The following is a 25,678-nucleotide window of genomic DNA, read 5'->3' on the forward strand; positions in this document are numbered from 1 at the left end:
TATCGCCACTCTTAGGGAGTATTTTCCGCGGCTTCGCCCGCGAAAAGGGAGGCGGCACGCTGTAATTTATAACGCGAACAATCGCGAGCGATCTCCGCGGGGCCGGCCGGACTCGGAAAGCCTGAGACTCGCAGTAAATTTGTCGAGCAGGTCATATACCAATACTGGATACTAACTTAAAGACGCGTAAAAAGCGTGCGGCGTACATAATAACATAATTATGGAATAAAATGCAAAATGTATATTCTGCGACGCGCGACGCCGCGATTGAATATTCATAACCAACGATGAAAGAATAGTTCCTTGAGAAAATTGCAGCTCCCTCAGTCGAGAATTCGAAGCTACGTATTTAAACGAATCATGTTTGCTACAAAAAAGAAAGCTATTAATGAAAGCGAAAGTTTTAAACTCCTACATCGAAAAATCATGACATTACAATTAATTTAATTTTTGCAAAATTTTGCGATAGTATCGCGCGAAATTTTATCAGACCGAAGCAATTTTGACTGGCAAAATTATTCCGTTCGTGAATGACCAGAGGGACGATTTCCGTCGCGGCGAAAATGTGGGCCAGTGGATCTTAATCGGTCCGCTATCTCCGAAGCGTTGAACTCTTGTTAGAGCCTGAGTTATTTACGACAAGCGCATTATTTTCCCTCATTAGTCACCGTGTAACTGTCCCCACGTTTGACTTTGTCACGCGTTATGTGCCCGCTCTTTATATTATAGTCGCGTCCGCCGTCGCGATCTTGGCTCGCGCTACATCCATGCAGATTTACAACCGTCGTCGTCGGGATACGCGCCCGTCTTCGCCGGTAATGCGGCGGAAAAGTCTCCGGCTCGGTCCTTGATTCTGTAGAATTGGTCCCGAAGGACCTTCGCCGTCTTCCGTGAATCGCATTAAATCGGTCAAAGGTCACAAGAATGCCTCAAGTTCTGGTCTTCAAGTATTCAAATCGAAAAATTATAATTTCACAGCAGTTGCATAGCGAATATTTATTGTGTGTAATATATTATATACGTTACGTTTCAGTATAATACAAATATTATGATTATTAAATAAATTGAATCGATTTTTTGAAAACAAAGTTGTCTAAAACAAATTCATCGGAATTTTAGTTTGACAAACATTATTCTCACGTTCTAATTTTATTTTAAACATTATTTTTTAATGAATTATTTTTTAATCTAGTGAAGTGAAAGATTCTTTTCTTTTTTCTGTAGAACAGGTTTTACAATACATACTTTTATACCCAAATGAATTAGCTCGTTCGTTGCAAGAAAAATCATCGTAATAATTTGTTAAAAATTTGCACTAGGTACAAAAGACATTGATATTGTTGAGTCAATTTAACAAGTGACAAGCGTTCTTTGAGTTAATTATTATCACTTGTCATTTGGAATCAGGACTGTTTTTTAAGTGCATTATTGTCGCATCAATTGTAACCATGTTCTCTACTTTACAAATTGTATTGCTTCTCGATGTTCTTTACCACTACTTCAATACTTATATACAATCTCGCGTGTTCTGAGCTAGTGGGTAAATGACTTCACTTCTCTTATTAGCAAAATATCGTTGATTCTTAGATTAAACTAGCGTTTCGTTTCTCCTTGCTTTTTTTTCATTTCGAGTTCATTGTGAGTAGATTAAATTCGAACCGTAACGTATCTTGAAAGAACCAGATGTCTTTCTTTATTCGAGCGCACGCGAGACATCATCGTGTGACTTCTTGTTGCAGAATATGGGTATAAAAGATGAATTCCATCAGAGGAACATTTTGGTGTGCATCGAGGAACTCTGCAAAGCGTTGCCACCGCCCCCGGTGGCGATGGAGACGATGGGCTCGGCACCGACACCCGGGACCGTCGCCGTCGAATCGGCCTGTTCCCTTGGAATCAACTATCCGGGCAACAACCTGGCCAATAACGCGCACAATCTCGTACCGCACAGCTTCAGCGTGTTGGAGAAATGCGGCAAATGCCATAAATACCTCAGGGGCCTCTTACATCAAGGCTTCCTCTGCCAAGGTACGTTTCCGTCCTTTATCGATGTCGAGCTCCTAATCCGTTAAATCCTAATCCGTCTTTTTGAATGAATTGAACTTTGAACGGGTGACGCACAAAAGAGCTCGATTGAATCACTTTGCGTATTTTAGTCCTTCACATTCGCCGGATTCCTGCACGCCTTCGGACATTACGAATTAGTTTGTATGTTGCCCTATCTCTTTAATTAATTCTCTAAATTAATGGGCATTTTTAATGGGTTTATGATATGTGTATCTTTGAAAAATTGCATTCTAAAGATTTTATCAGAGTTGTCAAATTCATCATCGGTAAACATTTCTAACATTCGTGTTTACTCTTGCATGACAATCGTGCCGAATAAAATTCTGTAAACCAGAATAAGTGAATTAAAAAAAAAAAAAATATATATATGCATGTTTTTCGCGTTGTTGATTTCGCGAATTTTCTGCGTTGCACAGATTGCGGGCTGGTCTCTCACAGGACGTGTTCAGCGACGGGTTTACCTTCCAATTGCATATCGGCCGACTCGGACAATCGTATCAGCAGGTTTACTTCAGGTAAGTCACGTCGCGCGGATTGCCGCCGTCGCCGTGGCAAGTTTTATAGTTGCCAGGCACGGCTCATTAATCCTTCATCGTGTGTCTCTAATGGATAGAACACGGAAAGTTGCTGAAAAATTTAGTTGTCTTCCAACGGGGCGGGAGAAACGTGTGTTGCGTCAGAAACACGATCGCTAGCATCGGGCTAAGCGGCGATCGCGCGAGTTTACGAAGTTGACGGCAAGGATGCCCCGTCCTGGCGCCTAGCCTGGCCGCTCGCACCTCGTTACGATAACCTGGATCACTTCACCGAGGCTCGCGCACCTCACGGCTGACGGCTTTCTTCCATTGAAATCCCTCCGCGTCGCGGTCGCGTGGGAGTCGCCTCACTTGCTGGAATTTAATGATCCTTAACCGAGCGTGCGGGTTTCAACACACGGCTTTGCAGTTTCTCGCTACGCGCGCAATGCGTTCTCCGTTCTTTACAGAAACTAATGTCCACGGCGTTGCGACGTTACGGGAAAACGTTACGGCGGCCTACAACATATTTCAGCGCGGCTTGAATTTATTTCGATTCGATCCTTGCGATCGTACTTCCGTTATTCTCGTTCAACATTCGCATATCCGTACGCAGGACGTTAAAGTATATTCGTTTCCAGAGTAACAAGATAGTTCTCGAAGGAAAAAATCAAAATTAAGAGTGGAAATTAAGAGATTTTATCTTTTATAATATTTTATGCTTTACGCATAAATGTATAATACTATATATATATTATTTTGTACATTTATGACGGCATTTTATACAAAATAATTTTCATCGAAGAAGGAAATCAAGGGAAAGAGGATTTTATGATACATTATTCCGCTTCCAAGATGTCTTGTCTACCTCGAATATATATATGTATACTTTTTAAGTATCATCGGTTATTATTATTATTATTCTTCATTTTCATGCCGATAAACCGACTTTTTAGAGCGCCGCGCCGGGAATTTTCTCAAGTCACGCCGGTCGCCAGCTGGAGGTGCGATGTGTGCCTTTGACGGCGAGATGGTTAAACGGCGCGAATATCCCAGACGACGATAATCGGCAGGGACAACGCAGGCAAGGCTCAACGCTCGTGCCGTCAACGTGCGCGCCTCCAGCGATGCATTTAATTAACGCCGCACACGCCGTTGCGCGAATGACGGAATCGAATATTTGTGCATAGCAAAACCGCGAACGCGGCGCCAGCCTTCAGGGCCATTTCATCCCCCCCGTCGTCCCGCTCTGTCCCCAATCCCTCATTCATTTATTCTAACCGTTTCCCCGTCGCCAATTGCGTTTGTACACATCGCGCGCGACGGTGCATCGATCGCTCGGAAATTATCGTCCCGCTGATAACGTCGATTGTCCATCCGCGACGCCAATTCGCGGCTGCGACGAATGACGATAAGAGAATCGATATAATATGATGATATTAATGGACTAGGTTCATTTCCGCGACGGAGGACAATTGGAAAGAGAGCGCAGACAGAGTTTCAGAGAGGGGGGCAGAGTATGCAGGACATTAATTACGCCTTGATTTCGTTATCGACTTGATCCGGAAATCTGCCGGAGGCGAATCTAATGAACCCTCCCCGTTTAACGATCTCCAGAAATCGCGGCCCCGAAGGAATCGCGGGCAAATCTAATCTCTCTCGATTTTAACGTAGGAAAAAAAAACGCTCGGCGACGCGCCGCATCGATGCGGTTTCCGCGCGTCGGTTCCCCGATCGCGCGATTGTCGCGTCGGCTCCGGTTGATTTGCAGTAATTGGTGGCGTTTAATCGCTTACACGCGCGCCCGCGCGAGTCGTCAGCGCGACCCGGTCGAGCTGCGCGCGGCGCGTGGAGGTGCCAACGACGGCAATTACGTTTTCTCTCCCGAGCAAAAATTCGATTCGAGTCACGCGCCACGCGCGCGCTCGCGGTTGCGACTTCGACATTGACGGTCCCCGCAAATTGCACCTGCCTCCGCGTCTGAAAAGTTGATTGAAAATGACGCGGCGATCGGTTCGAGCCTCTAATTGCACCCGCCCGAATGTCTCCGGCCGTTCTCTCTCGTATAGCGCGGTTTCTGGTTGCGTTTACTTACCGCGCTCTGCGAATTGCAGATTCAACGCCGCGGATGAGAGAATCACGCGTGATTTTTACAATCATCTTCCCTCGGGCTTTGCCGAGAGGATCATTTTAATTCAAGCTGCGTCGAAATTGCTGGAAATTGCTGGAAGCGTGGCTGGATTTTCAGGCGCGAAATCGACGCCTCGTTAAAACCGTGCCTCGCAAGCGGGGCGCAAATCGCTCCCGAAATCCCGAGAGCCTCGCGTGCCTCATGTATTTACTCGCGCCGTTGATTTATCCGAGTCCGACGGCGCGGCGCGGCCCAGCGAGATTTCTCGCTGCTGCGCGCGTCCGCGTCGGCGAGCAACATTCGAATTCGTGACGAATATCGAATAGCCCGGCTGGCCTCCGCCTTGCATCCCGCACGCAAAATTTACATGCGTACCTATACGTTCTCGTATAGAGCGTGTTTTAATTCTGACTCTTTGTCCTCCTCCTCCTCTTCCTCGTCTCTCTCTCTCTCTCTCTCTCTCTCTCTCTCTCTCTCTCTCTCTCTCTCTCTCTCTCTCTCTCTCTCTCTCTCTCTCTCTCTCTCTCTCTCTCTCTCTCTCTCTCTCTCTCTCTCTCTCTCTCTCTCTCTCTCTCTCTCTCTCTCTCTCTCTCTCTCTCTCTCTCTCTCTCTCTCTCTCTCTCTCTCTCTCTCTCTCTCTCTCTCTCTCTCTCTCTCTCTCTCTCTCTCTCTCTCTCTCTCTCTCTCTCTCTCTCTCTCTCTCTCTCTCTCTCTCTCTCTCTCTCTCTCTCTCTCTCTCTCTCTCTCTCTCTCTCTCTCTCTCCTCTCTCTCTCTCTCTCTCTCTCTCTCTCTCTCTCTCTCTCTCTCTCTCTCTCTCTCTCCTCTTTCTCTCTTTCTCTCTCTCTTTTTCGGTCACTCGTCCTTCTTGAGAGAACAAGAAGAAGACGTCGGTCATGAAGAAGCAAGACGTCGCCGTCGCGGTCGTAAAAATAAATTTCTTTCCTCCTCTTCCTCTTCCCCGTCTCCCTACACACAATGTTCTCTCCGCTCGTCCTCTCTCTTGTCATAATGCACGCGTCTTTGATTGTACAAGTGGCGTGTATTCGCGGGGAGACAGAGAAAGCGAAAGAGAGAAAACGGGATCGTGTCTGAAAATATGATCGCGCCGTATATCCTCGCGCGAAAATAAAGTCAAAGGTTCGTCAGCCGTAATAATAAAAACGGGAGGGAGGCGGGGTGGGAAGGGAAGAAGGAGGAAGGAGAGGAGAGACGAAGACGATTGAAGAAAGAGGCGCGGGCGGCCGTAGGCGACAAACAGCGAGGAGCGGCTTGTTCGCTTGGGCGCGAAAACCCGCGGGGAGCCGCCAGGAATTCCTCCTCCTCGAGCATTCCTCGTGCGCGGCGACCGCGCGGCGTTACGCAATCCCGTCGTCGCTTTGTCCTCGCCGAATTTCGCGGCCGTATCCCACGAGGCGCCTCGTGGATAAAGAGAAGCGCCTCGGCGCGCTTGCCTCATCCCGCGATCGATCGCGTCTCGCACAGCGTACTTCGACCCGAACGCTTTAACCCTTAAATGTGCAATTTTTCGCGGCATTCTGAGTATTTTTAAAATAAATTTTAAAATAAAATAAATAACTGCTTAAAAATATTTAAAAAATTCTTTATTAATTTGAACCCTTCCCTCAATGGGGGGAGGGCAGGAGGACTTTCCATCTAGAAGGGAGAAACACTGTTAAATTCGTAGTGTCAATTATGCTCAATCTGAGTCATTTTTAACCATTCCTACAGGTCGCCACTGCTCCTACTCAATATATCGTTAATTTAATTAAACCAATGAAGTTAAAACACTCATTTTTAAAACATCTTAATTTCTGAAATTTCCCTGATTTTTATTGAAATTACATAGATGATTAATTTTATTAATTCATTTTCTCTTTTCTTTTCTAAGACTTCCTCGGTATAGAAACATATATAGTGTCAATATTTAACAGTGAAGAACGGTTAGAGAAGGCTTTTACAATTGTGTAAAACCGTGCTTTTTCAGGTCAAACTTCATAAGAAAGAATACAGCATCGAAAAAATCGCTTTGCGTATATGCAAAGTTGCGCACTTAAAGGGTTAAAATATATTTGCGAGAGGCAAAGGATAAATAAAAAATATATATATACGATTATATGAAAGAACGTTTGTTTAGTCGTTACTGACTGCTCTTTACAATGTTGCGACGAAGTTTTCGGCCTCTTACAAATCGTTTGTAAAGAGGCATAACTTAGGCGCGGCGCAGCAGAGAATTTTGAAACGCGAGACGTACCTTAGGCGCGGCGCGGCGCGGCGCGGCACGGCACGCTACGCTCAGGGTACGTCTCGCGTTTCAAAATTCTCTCTCCGCCGTGATCGTGCAAAGAATTCACGGAATCGCCTCGAATGTTTTTGTCGCACTTTGCAGTGTTCGGCCTCGCGCTGTGCTCGCAATTCGACACCGCCAGCCGTGCGGCGCCGTTGCTCGTGGAACGATGTACCCGCGCCCTCGAGGAACAGGCGTTCGCCGACACGACGCTGGACCTCTACAAAGTTTACCACAGCAGCCCGCCTAATGAGCAGACCCTCGAGCTGCGACAGAAGCTGAACGAAGGTAAGACGGGGGCCGCGCCCGGCCGGCCGGCCGCGTCGGCCGGCAGGTTGGATCGCGCGATCGCGCGTGCTATAAATAGCCGGCGTTCGTGCCACGATGTTCGGCTCCGCGGGTTGCAAAAATGTCGAGCCGCGCCACCAGATGCGTGCTGCATTGTGGAGGGTCCCTCCCGTCGCCCCTCTGAGGAAGGGGTCGCCAGAAAAGCGCGAGTGGCGCGCTTATATTTTGCGCGCGACAGATCGAGATTTCAGGGACAGCGAGGCGAGCGAGCGGAATTCGCGAGCTCCCTTCGGCCTTTAACAGACAAAACATCCCACATTTAGCGATAAATCCTAACATTTATACGTACACACATTCCCGAAACTCTTTTAAAGTTCTCGCAATGTTGTACGTTGCGCATGAAACAGTTGTTTTTGAAGTGATGTTAAGAGAACTTCCACATTTCCTTAGAAAGACAAAGATTGCTGCTGTCTGTATTATATCGTGCAGATTTAACGGCTTAACATGTCAATTGTTTGCTTAACATCGGGAAATTGTGTACAACGAACTGAAAGTTTATTAACTTGATATATATTTGCTTACCATCATTATTTTAATACATTTAAATACACTTCTTTCATGATTCCTCTAAAAAGATCAAATGGTTTGTAAAATTTAGTAAGAGAAAAAGATTGTAGATAGTTGCAAATAATTGCAAATAATTTGAGAGTGATTAAGGATGTTCCGCTTAAAATTACTTGTGCACAACAATTAATTATTAATATGAATATATAATAATCGGTATATATATAATTGTAAATATATATATAAAATATATAATTAATTATATTGATATGATTCAGAAATATCAATGATTTTGACCGACGATTAAAGCCAATTGTCCGTAGAGCAAAGTGATATAATATTTTCAGATGTCTGCAACACGGATTTAAATCCGTACACTCCCCAATGTATCGCCAGTGTCCTGAAAAAGTTCCTGCGTGAATTACCTGACCCAGTAATTCCGGTGCAGTGGTACGACAAGTTTCTGGAAGCGTCGAGTGAGTATATATTTTGTAATTAAATACTTTTTTAAACTGGTTATCACGTTTGTTTTTAAAACAATTATCATAATTTGCCGTTTGATTGCAAGCGCCCGAATTTTCGTTTCACAGGTATGAGAAGCGACGAGCAGTGTGCGACGCGCCTCAATCAATTAGTAGCGGAGCTACCGGAGCATCATCGTAGCACATTGTGCCATTTGATGGCGCACTTCTGTCGCATCTGCCAGTTGCAGCACGGAAGGGGCTACACGGAACCGCCGACCATCCTCGTGCAAGTGCTCTGCCATATATTTCTCAGGCCGCCCTGGGAGCGAATCATGTGAGTGCCACGTGGATTCTTTCAGGGGAAGAGTTGAGAGTGGAGCGTGGTTCACACGATCCCTTTTTTTACTGGGCGGCACACTAGTGCGCTAGTGACTGCCAAAAAAGCATTCGATGTATTCGAGGACGCTAGTAATAGCTTGCTTTCCATCTCGTCGACTAGCAGACTAATTATATTAAAAGAATGTAACTTTCTAATTTGTTAGCGTTTGGCTATATATAGTTTTCTCTCGTAAAAAGCACCATGTAAATTCCAGGATATAATATCATTACATAACGATATAATACAGTCGTAATGATGAAAAAGAAATTAACTGGTTTTACAACTATATTATTAACTAATAGATTAGATTACTTGTCCGATATAGAACACTCGTAATATTTTGATTACGAAGAATTTAGTACTTTGCAACTGCGCAATTTTACAGCCAAGTTGTTCACAACACGGAGGCACACATACGTATAATGGAATTGCTGTTATTGTACGGCGTTTGGAACGAGAAGCTACCAGAGTTTGCCAGTCCTCCGCAATTGCCGCCGCGTAAAGTTTCGAGACCACAGTTTCCAGTTTTGGACTCATTCCCGATTCTCGAAGACGAAGCTGTAGACAGAACGGCACCTGGTGCAGATACTGGCAAGGACCAACAGATGCACAGGTGATCTTCAAATCTAATTCTGATTTCAATCCAAAATCTTAATCTAAGTTATAAACTTGGTTCTAGTTTCAACATTGGACTTTAATTCTGATCTTTCTCTCAATATTTAACTTTAATACCTCATTTTAGTTTTGCTTTTCCTGTTGTGTAATTAATTTCTAAGATTTATGATAATTATTTGTAATTACATGTACAAATGACGACCAATCGTAATTATCAGCGGAAAAAATTCCAGGCCGCGCACGCTACAGGAAGCCGAATGGTATTGGGGTGACATTACGAGGGACGAGGTGAACGAGATGATGATCGACTCGCCGGACGGCACCTTCCTGGTACGCAATGCGTCTTCCAAGGGCGGCGAGTATACTCTGACGCTGCGTAAAGGCGGGACCAACAAACTCATCAAGATCAGCCACCGAAACGGGAAATACGGATTCTCGGATCCTTATAACTTCCACTCGGTTATTGAGCTCGTCGACTACTACAGGAACTGTTCGCTCGCGCAGTATAATTCGGTGTTGGATATTAAGCTGCTCTACCCGGTGTCGCGATTACAACAGGTACGGGTTTCTCGAACTTTTTGCATCTACGAAATGATTTTATTATGCTTGTCCTTGATCTTCAAATTATCTTGTTTTTCGAAAAACAGGATGAGGAGATCGCAAATACGACCGATATGGCAAAGGTCGTGCAGAAGTTTGTTGAGTTGGAGAGGGAAATAAGCGATACAATCCGGCAGTATCAACACTATTCGGATTTGTACATGAAAACGGCCTACGAAGTCCAGTTGAAGCGTCAGGCATTAGAAGCCTTCACGGAGGCCATTAAGATGTTCGAGGAACAGATGAAGCTGCAAGAAAGATTCCAGAAGGAAGCCCAGCCCCATGAGATTTCTACGTGAGTGCCCTTGTTTTTAGTGCTTTTTAAAACATGTTTACATTTCCACACAAATTTCTATGAAACATTTAAAAGTAAACTTGAAATTTTCTGTCAATGTTTCATTGTGATTCTACTGATGATAATTGTTCATGAAATCTTATTTTCACATATAGGAAACAATGAAATTGATATCATTAATCATGTTATTATGTTTGATAATTACAGTTTGACTGACAACTCAGAACTGCTAAAGCGAAGACTGAAGGCCTTAGAAGATAGCAAAGAACAGCTGGATGATAGTTTGAAGCAACAGATTGCCTACTACAGAACCCTCGAGAGAGAAATGTACAGATTAAAGTCGGAGATCGGAATGCTCGTGCGACAAAAGGATCGCCATTCTCAGTATGTATTCTGTTTTACTCGGTCGGAAATTCCTTTTTTCACATCAGAAAACTATCTAATTCAAAAATCAAAAAAGGAGCTCTAAGAGCCATTGCAAGATTTTCGTGCTTATATCCATTTCTTTATCTTAAACATTACGTTCCAAACGTTTCGATCCTAACATTGGATCATCCTCAGTGTTACAGCAAGTCAGTATTCCCCGTTAATTTTCATCCATATTATTGTCAGTATTTGAGATGTATTTCGTATTTCAACTAGTGTCGTCTCGTGTCGATTATAACTCGTGTTACATCGTGGTCTAAATTTTATCCAAATTCTATCTAATTCATTTGCTTCAAACATTGCAGATGGTTAAAGAAGAATGGGATGAAGCAGAACAAGGAGGAGGTGGACTTTGAAGTCCATTCCGACGAGAAAACGTGGCTCTACTTGCAGGGTTCTCGTCCCGATGCCGATCATGTTCTAAAGGGCCGGCCTGACGGTACTTTCCTCGTCCGCCGATCGAGAACGGGCCAGTACGCACTTTCCATAGTGTAAGTACTTTTATCTTCCGATATAAGTGACGTGTATCTCGAATCAATTATATATAATAGACGATTACAGATACCAAGAGAGATATTCGAGATTAAAACACAAATAATAACAGAAATAATACGCAAATCGTAAAACAAAGATGTTTTGTTTTTATATGGTTTTTAAAAATAAAGCTTATCCCCTCGGTCATTACAAAGATTTTAATGTAGCCTTCTTGACGAAAAAGGCTGGGATTTCCCAGTTTAAAATAAAAGTTAATCCTCTTTTCGAGGTTTCCCTCGAAAATTTGAGTAATCCAATTTTGAAGATCGTATTTCGTTGGCTGAGATGGTTATCGCGGCTTATATGTTATTCGAGAATTGTGATGTTACAGGTGCAACGGCACGGTACAGCATTGCATAATATACGCCACCGAGCGCGGCTTTGGTTTCGCCGAGCCGTACAACATTCACGAGAGCCTGAAACACCTAGTGCTGCACTATGCCCAGAACTCCCTGGAGGAGCATAACGAGTGCCTGACCACCACTCTGGCCTATCCCGCGTTCGCGCCGCCCGCGGCGCTCGCGCAACTACAGGCCCAGCAGAAGCAGCTGCAGATTCACATTCAGAATCAATTGCCATTCGCGCGACCGCCCCACGAGAATCAGCTCGTCATGCCGCACACATAATATTGGCCTGTCGAGCGTCGTGATCAGGATCCGCTCGAGTCCGAGTACGTTCACGCACGCGCGCACACCCACACGTGAGTTCTGCTGCTGCAAGCATCATTCGCCGACACGAGCGGCAGATCGACTGCGTCACGCGAGCCTTCCTTGACGAGTTCGAACACGTTCCGCCGCGAGACAGAACGCTTCTTCGTTCGGAACATTTCCTAAAATCGCGTACAATAATTATGCGTATGTTCACAGGGAGAGGAAACAACTTGACGCGAATTAATATTGTAATATTGTAAAGCGCGTAATCTAGTGTCGGGCTTAATCATCATCAAACGATAGGTAGGTCGCAAGATCTCCGAAAACACGGGGCACTTCGACGAAGCGTATAATAGCAGTAACGATAGTAATCGTAAGAGATACTAGCGATAGAATTAGATATACACGCGTTATCGTGATACGATAATGATCGCTTCGACTAACGTAGAGGTTCCCAAACGGCGTGCCGCGACATCCTGGAAAAACGCGATTTATGTCCGGAAGAATTCCGAAGTAAGGAGCAGATGAATTCAAATTTTAAAAGCTAATTCTAGAAAAATTGAATCACTTTTTTATATTATCGGATGTTAAATAAGTATTAAAATATTTTTTAATCGGGATGTAAAGATAATTCGAAACCGTAAAGCTCTTGAATTTTTTTAATCTTCTGAATTATTTGAGTTTTTTTGTTCAAAATGTGACAAGGATGAGTAAGCGTGGGAGAAGACTTAAGACTTGACTTATATTTTCTACATGCATGACTAATAATGATTGGATCCACGTTTCGTATCCACGTGTTCGTCAATATTATTATATAAGAATGAGATGCAAGGAAAATATCAGATTCAAAGGATGGCTTGATTAAGAGTGTTTGGGAACCTCTCGACTAACAGGACCAACAGTACCAATGACGGATGCCACCGGCTCTCCCTCAGGGTTTACACGACGCGGAGGGTCGAAGGTCTGCGTCGAAACTACAGCAGGATGGCAGTACGTCTCCGTCGCAACCGATATTTTGTTCTTCGGAACAGAAAGCGTTTTTGATCTTAACGCTTAATTGTAATTGTGCAGAATTGATCCGCTCGGAAACGTCGGCATTACAAAGACACGCCGTCGGATCAGCGACCGGGATAGCGAGGTCCGTTTCGTTCGTGTAGATTTCATTGTTCAGGTAATCAGGGTAGTCGTGTGAGTCGTGTCTCTAATCGTCTAACCCTTAACAGCCTGAATCTTCCTCAGACGCTGATTAGCTCGTATCGGGCGGTCATTTAGTTTGAAACTAACTTTGAGTTAGTAAGTTGTTATTATTTAGCTACATTGGATAGCTATCCGTGTAGTTTAAATCGTGTTATTTTTAGAAAAGACAGTTGAAATGCTATAAAAATTATTTATAAAAGCATAGTATCTTTTTGATTGCTACGATTATAGTTCAATAATGTCAATTTCTATCAATGCAGGTTAATTTTAATCTCCGTTTAACTTACCTGTCATCTTTTCCTAGTTCTAAGAGTTAGAAAAAGATAGAAAGCAAGTTAAACAGAGATCAAAGTTAATCTACATTGGTAAAAATGGATATAAGTCATAGTTACGGATCAAATGTTTATGCTAGTGCAAGCTTGCCACTACTAGAGCTTGCCACGTTAACATATCTCGTGAAATAGCCATAAATGACACTCATGATTTTTCATGCAATAAGTTAATCTGAATCGCGTGCTATTACTCATCACTCTCTAATATTCTTTGTAATGTAACGCATTTCGTCTCTTCCTATAAAACTTGCATTTGATACATATTAATATCAATTCGCGTTGTATGAATCAAGAAGATGCGCATAATTTACACGACCACGTACCTAATACGATCATTTTAGGCTTTTAAGGGTTAAACGTGGTCATTCAGAAGTCGAAAGATGATCGCTTCCTCGTTGCTCGAAATTCCGATCGCATCTCATGCGAACACCGTTCGCGACTCTAACGAAGGGCGCGTGCTGCGATTCGCATAAACTGTGCCGGCGTCTTTTTTTTTTACGCTGAATTACGATAGTGATATTAAAATGTAGTCGAGCGAAATTCACGTAAAATCGCGATGCGTCTTTATACCATTTTATAGTAACCGAAAACCTGGCCGCGAGAATCCTGCAGGTCCACTTTTCCCAATGAGAAATTTAAAGGACCGTTCCTTTGAACGTTATTAAAAATCGTACATATTAATTTGTAACATGTCTGATTATATTTCAAATTTTCTCAAATCAAGAGTGGACCGCCTATTCGATACTCGTGGCTAAATCTTCGGGTTTAATCGCAAAGATGGACCGGATATCTCCGTCGTCCTTCCTCGATCGCCTTCCGTAGCGGATCGCGATGAAGTTTCCTCGATGAGAAAGAGAGAGAGCTTTTTTTATACATTAGATTTCAGACATTACGCCAAGAAGATTTGTGAGAAAGGATGTATATATATCTATATATTATCTGTGATTTTTTTCGGATTGTCTGTAAGCAGAGGGAGAAAAGTTATCGCGTTTGTTATCGTTTCCGGTCGCTTTTGTCCCTAATTTTTCTCATCTTCGTCTTACTTTCCTTTCTTTTCTATATACCTTCTATCCTCGAACGTCCGTGAGCTTTCTTTTCCGCCAAAACTCCAATGTACGTCCTCGCGATCAACGCGTCGAGTCGATCTTTCTCGCTGCCAGGATCCGTCTTAGCGTTGAACGGTCTCAAAGATAGCGGCGATGAGAGGAAAGATCAGGACGTATCAAGAATTGAGAATGACGAGTGAAAAGTATAAAGTATAAAATTGCCAATATGCGGAAAGGGGACAAGTACGAGAGAAAAACCAATTGATGAATCATAATCGAACGATGCTAGTCTTTATCCTGAAACGTGAACAATGTTCTTGTAACAGAGAATCGGACACAGGAAGCGTCCATTTCTATTCTTTGTCTTTCTGTTGTCTGTCAATAGAATATTTCTTCGTTCTCATTATTCTCATACATTTCCTTCCTCCTTACTATAATCGTTTCTTCGTTACGTCCTGATCTGAACCACCGAAACGAAGTAAAAAGACGCACGGATGCGTGCCTGAGAAATCTCACGTTTACAGAGCGGTCGGTAAACGGCGAGAGTGTATCGGGAACGTTTCACGTTCAGAGAAATCGGTGGTTCCTCAAGTTTCTCTCGCGCCATCGTAATCGAACAGAGAGCTGAGAAACGCAAATCGACGGATTCGATCTGAACAGATAAATCGAACAAGAATTGAAGATCAGTCAGAACGAAACTATTTCTTATTTATTCCTATTCGTCTTTTAATCTCTTATATCTAAGTAAGAATCGTTTAGAGATTTAGAGTTTAAATTAAAAGTGACGTAAGTCAAGTTTGGAAAAATCTCTTGTCAAAATATTTCATCGAACATGTACCCGAATAGAGGTCAATTTTCATCACGCAGCTAGCGTTAAATGCAATCGTCCGATTATTCAGTATTTATGTCAAAGATCGGACGACCATCTTCGACGTTAGATGCATCGTTAAAGAAGAATGTGAAGTGTTCTGTATCGAAACGCGATTTGCACTAAATTTAGATTACGTAAAGTGCATGTGTGAAAGTACGTAAACGTGATTCTTTTCATCTGTACACGTTTATCTCTTCCGCGACTATATAATTGCCTACGTATCGACGGAAAGGCGAACGAGCGAGAAAGATCGGCGAGGCGTCTCCCTTTTTTTCATTCTGAAGAAAAGCGCAGAGCGGCGAATGTCGCGCGGGAGAAAAAATAAAAACGTTGTCGGTGAACGAAAGGCTCTCGTTTGCTCATTTCGAACGTTTCGGATTACGTAGGCTTAGGTAGATTTTAAGATTTTTTATACAGACGAAGAAAGGAGAGGGAGAGGAGCGAGAGAGGCGAGCGGCCTGGCTCTCGCTACCACGTGATTGTCCAATTTCGTCGTCCGTCGTCCGTTCGTTTCGCTCTTCACCGATCTCTCGGACGTCTTCGCGTTTCTCGTCGTGCCGTTCTCCTCTTCGAGGCCTTGTTCGCTTTTTATTATTTTATACTGTTTCGTATTTTGCGCTCTCCGAAGAGCAGAACGGCGACGACGTTCACCTGTCGTATACCTCGAGGGACGGGTACGCGATCACGTTAAATTTCTCGGAATTTGAGTGCTCATGATCGTCGGACTGTAAATCTTTGCCGTAAGGCAAATGCCGTCACCGATCGAGCCTTTCGTATGATGGACAGTAGTGAGACAGCGGTGAGAACCTATCGAGTTCTACTGGAACGAATCGAGGCAGTTCTTCGTGTGATTTTTCTCGTGGGAGTTAATCTTCCGGCGCAAGAGAAAGTACGGGGGGAACGAATCGACGACGATGGACGACTCTTTTATAGTGTTAAGGACGAATTATACAAATATTATGACCGACGAGTACGACTCGCGATAAAAGTCTCCTGGTGATGCAATTAATATTAAATTTGTTATATTATGTTAATATTAAAAATAATTATGTTTAACGATAATATGATTGTTAAATAGCAATTAGATGTAATATATTATGTATATTATATCTGTATGTTTTTATTATGTTTTTTTTAAATGAAAAATAAGTTTAGAGACAAAAATCGTAAGATTTTCTAAATTTTACGCAAGCAAGAACTACGTAAAATTCAGTTATACATTTGAATGTAAAGTGTAATGTTTTATATCCTCGAGGAGAGCACTCCAGTTTAATCGTCTTTACGGAAATAAGGGTTTTAAAAATCAGAAGCTGCTGTGCAACTGCGAAATATGATTGGAATTAGAATTCTGAGGAATTTTCATTAAGATGATAAGATATAATTTTTTATCTTTTTGTTGCTTTATTTAAGAGCTTTAATTTGAATTTGAATATAAGTGTCTTGTTATTCTTTCCTTAATTTTTAATAACGTTTTGCGAGCGTAAAGCAAAAATTTCCGCGATGCGGAAAGCAAAATGCGAATTGGTTGAAAAAAGAGAATGTGTCATCCAGCCGCTTGTCTCGAAATCTATCGCGAGTCACACTCGTCGTTGCTTTCCCAGTGGGGAAAAAGATTACATTTATACAGATGCGCGCGCGCACAGCATGCATACACGAATTCATATATACATACAACACACTCACGGAATAGATACACATGCGAGATAAATAAACGAAGCTATATATTAAAAAAATATATATATAAATATTATATAGATGCGATACGTTGTGCGTCGAGAAATATATATGGTGCAGATATGAGAGAAAGAGAGAAAAGAGAGGAAAATGAAAAAAATATATATATATTCGAGTATATATCTATATATATTTTTACTTACTTTCAAAGCAAACCTTTAATTGATTATTTATAATATATACGTGCGTACATATGCATACATATATATTATGTATACACATACATTTATTATATATGAACATGGTGAATCGTTGTGTTGTATTAATCGCGCGTCTCTCCGCGAGCCTCGTTGATCGCGAGTTCCTTCGGGGAGGCTCTCGGGCGAGCACGGCGAGCAGGCGCACACACACACACACACATACACACATACGTGCGATCCCGCGATCCTGATAAATCCCACCGGGATTCGAAGTGTCGATCGATTGTGACGTGTCGAGTCAGGTCGAGCCCGTCGTGAGTAAACGCAAAGATCGTAGGATCGAAGCGACTCGCAATACGACCGTCTCGAGATTGTGCAAATTGGCTTTTTAATATTTTTATATTAATAGACGTCGATTGTGCGCGTAGTTAACTTTTATCCTAAATTGCGAACGATCGAGCTTTGATGTATCTTTCTTAAATTTGCGCAAATTTGCGTGCTTCGCCTTATAGAAATATATATTTGGGGTAGACGAATGTGCGTGATATTTTTTCATCAAATTTCGTGAAATTTATCGCGTTCTTTCTGGCGTGTGTGCGCGAGGATGTTTTGCCGAAATTAATTTCGTCTAAAAATGGAGTATCATGATGTAATGGGGTTTTGTTTTTTCACCGATATTTCGTTATAAACTTATCCAATAAAAATCTCGCGCAATATTTTTTTATCAAACTCTCGTTTCTTCGTGAAATCTTTTTCGTGCGATATTTCTTCATTATTTGTGACTTTTTGCACGTGCGAAGAAATCCTGCCCTTATTCCTTTTTCGTACGGTATCAATTCACAACGAAGTTTTTTGACATGTTTATCTACCAGTGCTAATTCACTATTAACGCTACATAAATTAATCAAAGTCCATTTTAGAAGATTACATAGTGTCGATAAAAATCTGAGATCGCATATCAGAAGATCTAAAAAAGAAGAAGTAAAAGACAAGCTTTTACCTGAGATAAACATTTTTGAAATAAATTTTGGAGATTTTGTTATCGAAATAATGAATCGCGTTACTGAAAATTAATATCGAAAGATAAATAACGGTGGTAAATGAACATTTAGTGTCCATTTTTTAAGTATTTTATTTGAATTATAAATAATCCAGTTTTTTAATCGATACTATGTATTAAAATAGCATTTTTTCGAACAACAGACATGTCTCGAATGAGCTTTCGGACGATCTTTAGAACGATCTCGAATATTTCGAGAATGAAAACGACGTCGAAGCGTCTCGAATAAATTGCCGTTGGTTTCGTATCAACCAAAATCGCGTGTGCGTGCCTATCAATGATCGTGAAAGGCGATTGGCGGCTCATAATCATAAGCGCTAATAAGCCGCTATTAAAACCGATAAAATTTCGATAAGTTTTATCTTCTCGCCCTCATGCATGGTCCCATCTCTCATAACGGCTGTTGGTCCCGCAAAGAAGAGAAATTTGATTGATTTCTAGTTAATCCGCCAAAAATCTGTTCTCTCTAATGTTATATTTTATATATAAATATAGAAAATATCACACGCGGCTGTTCGGGAGCCAAGTACTCAAATGTCAAAATCTCAAGTCATCGAAACTGTAGGAATTTCAATCAGTCGCATTAATAAACGCTGTGAAGAAAAGTAGCTGGCTCAGTCGAAAAGGGAGCACATGCTCTTCCCACATGGGACGTGTATTTCGATCGCGGAACACGAGTGGTTCAAATATATTTTCATTCTACTATTTTTTTTTCTCGTGAAAGCCGGACGCGGAGGCGGCGTCGTTCTACGATATCCGAGCCGATTGCTCTTTTGTACAAAAAGAACGATAAAAAAAGAGAGAGAAGAGGACAAGAGTGAGAGTGGTACTTCAGTAGTGGCGTGAATGTTTTCGGCAGGACCGCTCCGTGAAGAATGCTACATCGAGGTAGCCGATCGAGCTGCGTGTCACCCCGTGATGGTATGATGCAATAATAGTTAGGTGTACGAATACTTGGCAATTAAAATTTCAAGCGGACGGAAATTTTAACGGTGATGGATTATATTTCGGAGGACCTTTTGATATCTAACGAGCGTTTTATTACCCTGATCGTGTACTCTTAACTATTATTGCACGTATGTGCGACGTCGACCGTGCAACTCGTCGGGTCGACTTTTGCGTAACATCGACCTATGACGCGTTGATTTAAGGAAATTAATCGGCACTGCGTTCGATTTGAGGGAATTATCGACCGTTATCGTCGAAGCGACGATACTAATGTGCGTGAGCCTGGCCTTTTTGGTGCGTACCCGATTTTCGGGCTCGGGGTAAAATAAGAGGACGCGATCGATGAGAGAATTGTGATTTAACGAAGAAAGGGCTGGCCCTAAAAAAAAAACGAGCGTGTGAGACGACGTGGAGGAATGTTTCGTCAAGCAACGCGCTTCCGCGCCTTGCATTGTGATCTCCGAGAATTAACAGCGGATAGCGATAAAGCGAGAGAATAATAGGGGAGAAGAAAAAAGATAAAAACGAAAAGAGAGTGAGTGGGAAATAAACTTTGCCTTAGCTTTTGTACAAGCAAACGAATATGAGGGATTGTGCCGAGAAAGGGAAAGGAGGCAGCCGGATGGGCGCGAAACTTCACGCTAGGCTGACATAATTGATTCTGACGATAAGACGGTGATAAGAATTGATGAATCTAATAAGCTGTTGTAGTGCGTGTGAGTGGGAGGGAATGAGAGGTAGCCTTGCAGCAAGAGAGAGAGAGAGAGAGAGAGAGAGAGAGAGAGAGAGAGAGAGAGAGAGAGAGAGAGAGAGAGAGAGAGAGAGAGACAGAAGCAGAAAGAGAGATTCGATGATAATCAAATTATATGTATGAATTGTGCGTATTTGCATGCAACGGCACGATTATACAGTAATAAATAAAATTCTCTCGCATTGGCCCAGCGCCGCTACGAGATAATTTTTTCCGAGGATTGATATAAAGATAAAAATTAAAAAAAAAAAGAGAGAGATGCACAGCAACGTAGAAATTGAGTTAATTGACGCGAAGCCGCTGTAAATCGATGTAATCATTGTAGATCTAACGATTGTAACCGCCAAATGAGCGCTGATCGAGAACGACTTGATATAATTAATTAATTACACACTCTCACTATACAATTAGCGATACATAATTAACATAATGTAATTAATTGATTGTATAAAATCGCTCTCGTCGATATTCACCGTCTCCCCGTAATCGTCCGGTCGGATGATCTAGCGGGACCGATCGATCGTGAGGTGCGAATGGGAAACGGACGTTTGCTGCAAGGCGATAATAATCGATCATTAATCAATGATGCGGATGCCGGTGCGAAGGAGGATCATAACCGGGTGCGAAAGTTGTAAGGGAGTTACGGAGACGTGGGCGTAAAAAGCAAAAGTTGTCGACATAATATTACATTATTAACGAATGTATGCTGTCCCACTGTGATAAAAACTTTTGTTTTTGCATGTAAAAATATATACTACTATTATATTGCCATAAGCGCGCGCGCGTGCGAGAGAGTGAGAGTGTGTGAGAGAGAGAGAGAGAAAGAGAGAGTGCGTGTCACATTAAAGTAGTACGCGCATACGGATATACATAATACATATATACATATATCGACGGACGCATGTACGATTACGAATCGATCCGGGGTATCTATGTATCCGTATGCGCGTACGTACACATGTACACATATATATATATATACGTACATATATACATGTACACACTTATATACATACACACATGAATGTACAGAGACACAGGTATATCGTGATCGGTGCGTGCACAGACACGTAGACAGACAGCATATGCGATTACGGAGAATGCGAACTTTTTATTATTGCGCACGCCATGTATTCATACGCTGATGAAGGACAAATTATTATCGTAATTTACCACTAATATAGTATCGAACACCGTAGGATACCGTTCGCCGATCAGTGTTAGCCGGGATTTCGCTCATTCTCGATCCTCGCGGAATTCGGCGCGCACTCGGACAATCCTTTTGTATCTTTTATCTCACACACGTATACATACCCACACAAACATACACACACACACACACACACACACACACACAAAACATACACATACACACATTACATGGACATCGATCCGCGAAGAAATTTTTGCGGTTTTAGCTTCATTAGCAATAATTCGATTCGTCGTGACGCTGTTGGTATTTTTCGAAACTCTATAAGTTTCGCATGCTTTCTTTTTCGTGGAATACGTTCAATCACGATTAATCGAGGAGACCGAGCTGACACGTTGCTCTCTCGTCCTAGGAAACGTCCATTCTTGCGATTACCTCGACTGTCAATTTTCACATTTTGTCCAGGATCTCGTAGTCAGACGATTCGTCCAGCCTCGCATCCAGATTTACGATTAAGGGAAAAACAAATAAATCTCGCGTGTAGCGCTTTCTCGCGAAGCAATCTTTCTTAACGAAAGTGAGAGACGAGCGGCGCAAACGTTAGCTTCGTTTCTTCGATTACCGTCGAGAGATTAATTTTATCGAAAATCGTGGATCATTGTGTCGTATCGCGCGGAAATGTATGGAAGAACGTATATGTAAGTGACGGGAAATCTCTACGATTGAATTATATATACACTTCTTATTTACGTATTTCACATGTTTGAGAAGTTGAGGAAAGTTACTTTCAGTATTCCAAGGAAATGAAAAAGTAAGAGATATATATATGTTACAATTGTTTGAATTATTTTATAAATTATGAAAATAAATCGAAGATTTTTAATGGATTTGAGAATTGAGAGAGAAAAGCTTTATCGGAGCAGTGTCTAATTTTGAAAATCCGTTATTTCTATTTGTGAAATGAATGAAGAGGAAGTGTGTAATCGAGCGAAATTTGATTTGTGAATTCGAGATTTTGAATGGATTCTCGATAGGGGAATCGAGCGGTGCGAAACTGATAACTGATGAGATTGCCCTTCGGGCGCGTGAAACTGATGGTGTAATGAACGTTTACTCGCTTTTTTGCGCAACGGTCATCTTCATATTGTATCGTTTATTTGCTAGAACTATGTAAAATCATTTATATTTGCATATTATTAATATGTTTTACTTATAAGCTCGTGGTGTCGCTTTATTATCCTTTTGAAAACTACGCTGTCACCCGTCAACTTTCCTTTCAATTTTACCTTTGATTTGACGACTAAAGAAAATATATAATAAAATCATATTGCGCGCGGAAGAAAAGGATTAGCTACTATAGCAAATTTAGTTGTAAAATAGGGATAACTAACTTTTTTTTTGCAGCGAGAGCTATAATTTAGCAATAGTAGCAAAACCTTTTGTTAAAGTTTTTGCTGTAAAAAGCTAATCTTTTTTTTCCGTGCGGCATATAAATAAAGTATCATACGACGGTAGTGATACATGAAAGAAAAGCCAAATGTTGATTAACTCTTTCGACATAATAAATGCAGCAACAGGTATTTTTAGAAATACATAGATTTTATTTTCTCTTTCCGGATGTGGTAGCGGGTCACATTTGTGAGTTTTCTCGAGTTGATCTTCAGGCTCCGCGAACGCGAGTTTCTCTTTCGGTGATTTTTTTTATTTAAGCTAAATATTAAATCCTTCAAAATTTTATGAACAATGGTTTTTAATTGTCGTTTAATAATGATTCTTACGCGAAGAATTTTGCTTCTGCCTGCAATATACATGTACATGTCACGCACAGACACGGTAAATTTCGATCAAAACATCGTGGAGAGACTGTTGAAAGATTGTGTCTCGGAATTTACGAGATTACCTGAGTTTCGTACATTTTCCAAAGTCTACCCTCATTAGTACTAATTTATCGATATTCGTCTGGAGAAACGTGATTGATGTTTTTGCAGATTTCGGTTTTCGAAATTTCACGGACGGTCCCGACACGTCGACCAACAAGTACTAACTTTCTCTTTTTTCATTCAGAAGAACAGTTTTGTGAACAAAAGACGTTTTTCTGCTTTGTATCGCTGAAATCAATCTTCAGAGTAACATGTCTTATGACAACGGGCACCAACATGAATATCATATCGCATGTTCTCATATTTTATTGAGAAATCTTTTTTTCCTATTCACTAACAATAAGAAGGAATATCCTTCTTATTATTAACCTGTTATTGCGATGAATATACGGTGTCAGTGGTCGAATAAAGACGTTTGTCACGCAATGTGAAGAGACCCAGGTTCGAAACTTGGCTGGGTTAATATTTTTCGCAATAAATTCTTTACCCTGATTTAATAAGAGTGCTTATGAGTATCAACAGTTAAATCAACTATCGATTTAAAGTATGTGGATTTACTGTTCCAACAAAGAGCTGCGTTTTAAAAACCGACAAAATATCGGCGCGTAGTTTACTGAGTTTGGAAAAAAGTATATACAAAATTCACACAGAAATATTATTATTAGGCTATCAAGATCCAGCCCGTAAATGGCATTTTCTCTAATTGATTAAGAAATCTATTGTATATAACTGTGCTACTTGATTTTCTATAAAGAACAATCCTAATCACTCACTTTTACATAGAAAAAATGAAAGTTTATCCAGGACAATCAATTGAAGAGCACCTTAATAAAGATTGAAACTATTTTGTACATAGTGAGTACAATCGAAAGGAACCGTTCGAAAGGTAAGCAAGCAATTAATTTATCATACATCCGCACTCGAGACTCGTTTTAGCCTCGAGCAGAAATTATAGGAAGCAATTATTGGTTCCTTCGCGCTTTTCGCGAACACGACGCAGATATTTAACTTTACGAGAATTAAACGTTTGCTAGTTTTATGTCACTCGCTTATATGTTTGTCCAAAACGTTGGCCTCCTCTGCTTCAACGGGCCGTCGTTGGACTGATAAACCGCTGTCAGTGTTACTGATTTATCTCGACAGTGTGGAACGCGCTTCTGTGGACTCGCCATCGGGATTCCAGACCTGGTTCTGTAAGGTAGCAGGAAAAAGAATAGCGAGTGGCGCCTTAACGCGCAGGGGACTGGCAGCCACGACTCGTTGTCGCTTCACGGAACTAAATCCTACCTACTTAAGCGGCTCAGAGCGGCTCCCGATACGACGGGTGGTCGTGAATATGGAGGTCAATCGGTGCCCTGAGGCGTCTTTCTCAGTGCGAAAGAAAGCCTTAATCCGTCCTAGGTTTTGCGCCCTCTCCGCAACGTCGTTCTCCTACCTCTCTCCCTCCTCACCCCTCCTTTGTCCCTCACCCTTAAATGCGTCCTTTGCCCCTGCTATGTAGATTTAAGTGTCGCAACAGCGAATAGTTCTGTGATTAAGCTCCGTGTCTCGCTCCCGACGACCAAACTCTTCCCGAGCGAAACGGAGCACGCTAGTTAAGTGAAACGTACAATCTCGGTTCTCTACGCGGAGAACTATATAAGGGTATTTCAGTAATTCTTTCTATATATCTATCTATACCTATCTCTATATCTATAATGAGAATAAAGAGAAAGGCATAATATATTTGTTATAAACTTAGTGAAAAAAATTTTTTTTTATAAACATCCTTTTATCTTCCTTTAATTCGCAATTCCACGAATATTAGTAGAAACGAAACCTCAAATCAAAGAGGAATAGTGAGAGACAGGAGAGAGGGAGAGAGAGAATTTCTCGTGAGCGTTGAGTTTCGTGTCAAATTACTATCTAGTTCGGGAAGTCGCGCCGAACACCCTGAAATAGAGGGGAGTAGAACGACGAATCTCCGGCAGTGGCGGCGGCTCGTTGTAAGCGTTTTGAAGTTCGCGTGAATTATTGCGGACCATCGGCATGCCTCGTGCATGCCTTCGAGAGGTTCAAGCGAGAAAGTTACGAAAGGGAGAAAAAGAGGGAGAGAGAGAAAAGGGGCTGGAGACGAGAGGCCGGAGAAAGAGGCACTGCATCTGCTCCGGGATGCATTCGGCGCTGATAGCTTTGTCGGCTTCCCGCATCTACACCGAGGGGCAATTCATTCTCGAGTCATGATTTTTAATCGTTCTGTAACGTTTGCAATCGATATAAAATCGCGTCAAATAAGGGCTACGTTGTATAGATAACATTCCTATTTCACGAATCAGGCGAATAAGATAAAAATCGGTTGAAGTCGTTAGGATAATGTAACATAACGACGCAGTCACGCCCGAATCTTTGCGAGTCTCAGCGTGTCTAAATGCATAAGGCCGCACAAGGCGCGAGTCAGCGCGTCTAAACGTGAATCATAACGCAGTATAAAGTCGAATCACTAAACAGGCCAGCAGCGCTAGGAGAAGCCGCGTAGAGGGGGTACCTCTTCTCGCATGGTCGCGCATGCGCGGGGCACGATTGTGCACCACTATAGTTTTCATAACAGACAACGCAAATACACAAAATATCGTTATTCGAAAGTTTTCCGAGGTTGTGAAAAACGTATGTGTTCAGTGATCGGATGTGGTTGATTATTTTGAAAAGGTGAGTTAAATTTTCTTACATAATTGACGTACGTAAAATATATCATAAATAAGACTATGCTTAATTTATTA

General features: G+C 41.9%; 1 protein-coding gene across 2 annotated transcripts; it reads left to right on the forward strand.

Annotated features, from left to right (window-relative positions):
- Positions 1-1,707: 1,707 nt before the first annotated feature.
- Positions 1,708-22,258, forward strand: LOC139777095 (phosphatidylinositol 3-kinase regulatory subunit gamma-like). Of its 2 annotated transcripts, none has more exons than XM_071714298.1 (11): positions 1,708-2,028; positions 2,484-2,582; positions 7,101-7,286; positions 8,198-8,326; positions 8,441-8,648; positions 9,079-9,306; positions 9,527-9,866; positions 9,956-10,203; positions 10,411-10,587; positions 10,935-11,120; positions 11,495-22,258. In XM_071714298.1, the coding sequence occupies exons 1-11, from the start codon at positions 1,743-1,745 to the stop codon at positions 11,787-11,789; spliced, it is 2,382 nt and encodes a 793-aa protein (XP_071570399.1). In that variant the 5' UTR covers positions 1,708-1,742; the 3' UTR covers positions 11,790-22,258. The 2 variants fall into 2 exon arrangements, with proteins under 2 accessions (XP_071570399.1, XP_071570400.1); XM_071714299.1 differs by having other exon boundaries at positions 1,709-2,028; positions 9,542-9,866.
- Positions 22,259-25,678: the final 3,420 nt, after the last annotated feature.

Source organism: Temnothorax nylanderi, unplaced genomic scaffold (assembly GCF_030848795.1).
Source record: "Temnothorax nylanderi isolate EJ_2023f unplaced genomic scaffold, tnyl_v1.0 TNYL_tig0138_pilon, whole genome shotgun sequence".
NCBI classification, from domain to species: domain Eukaryota; kingdom Metazoa; phylum Arthropoda; class Insecta; order Hymenoptera; family Formicidae; genus Temnothorax; species Temnothorax nylanderi.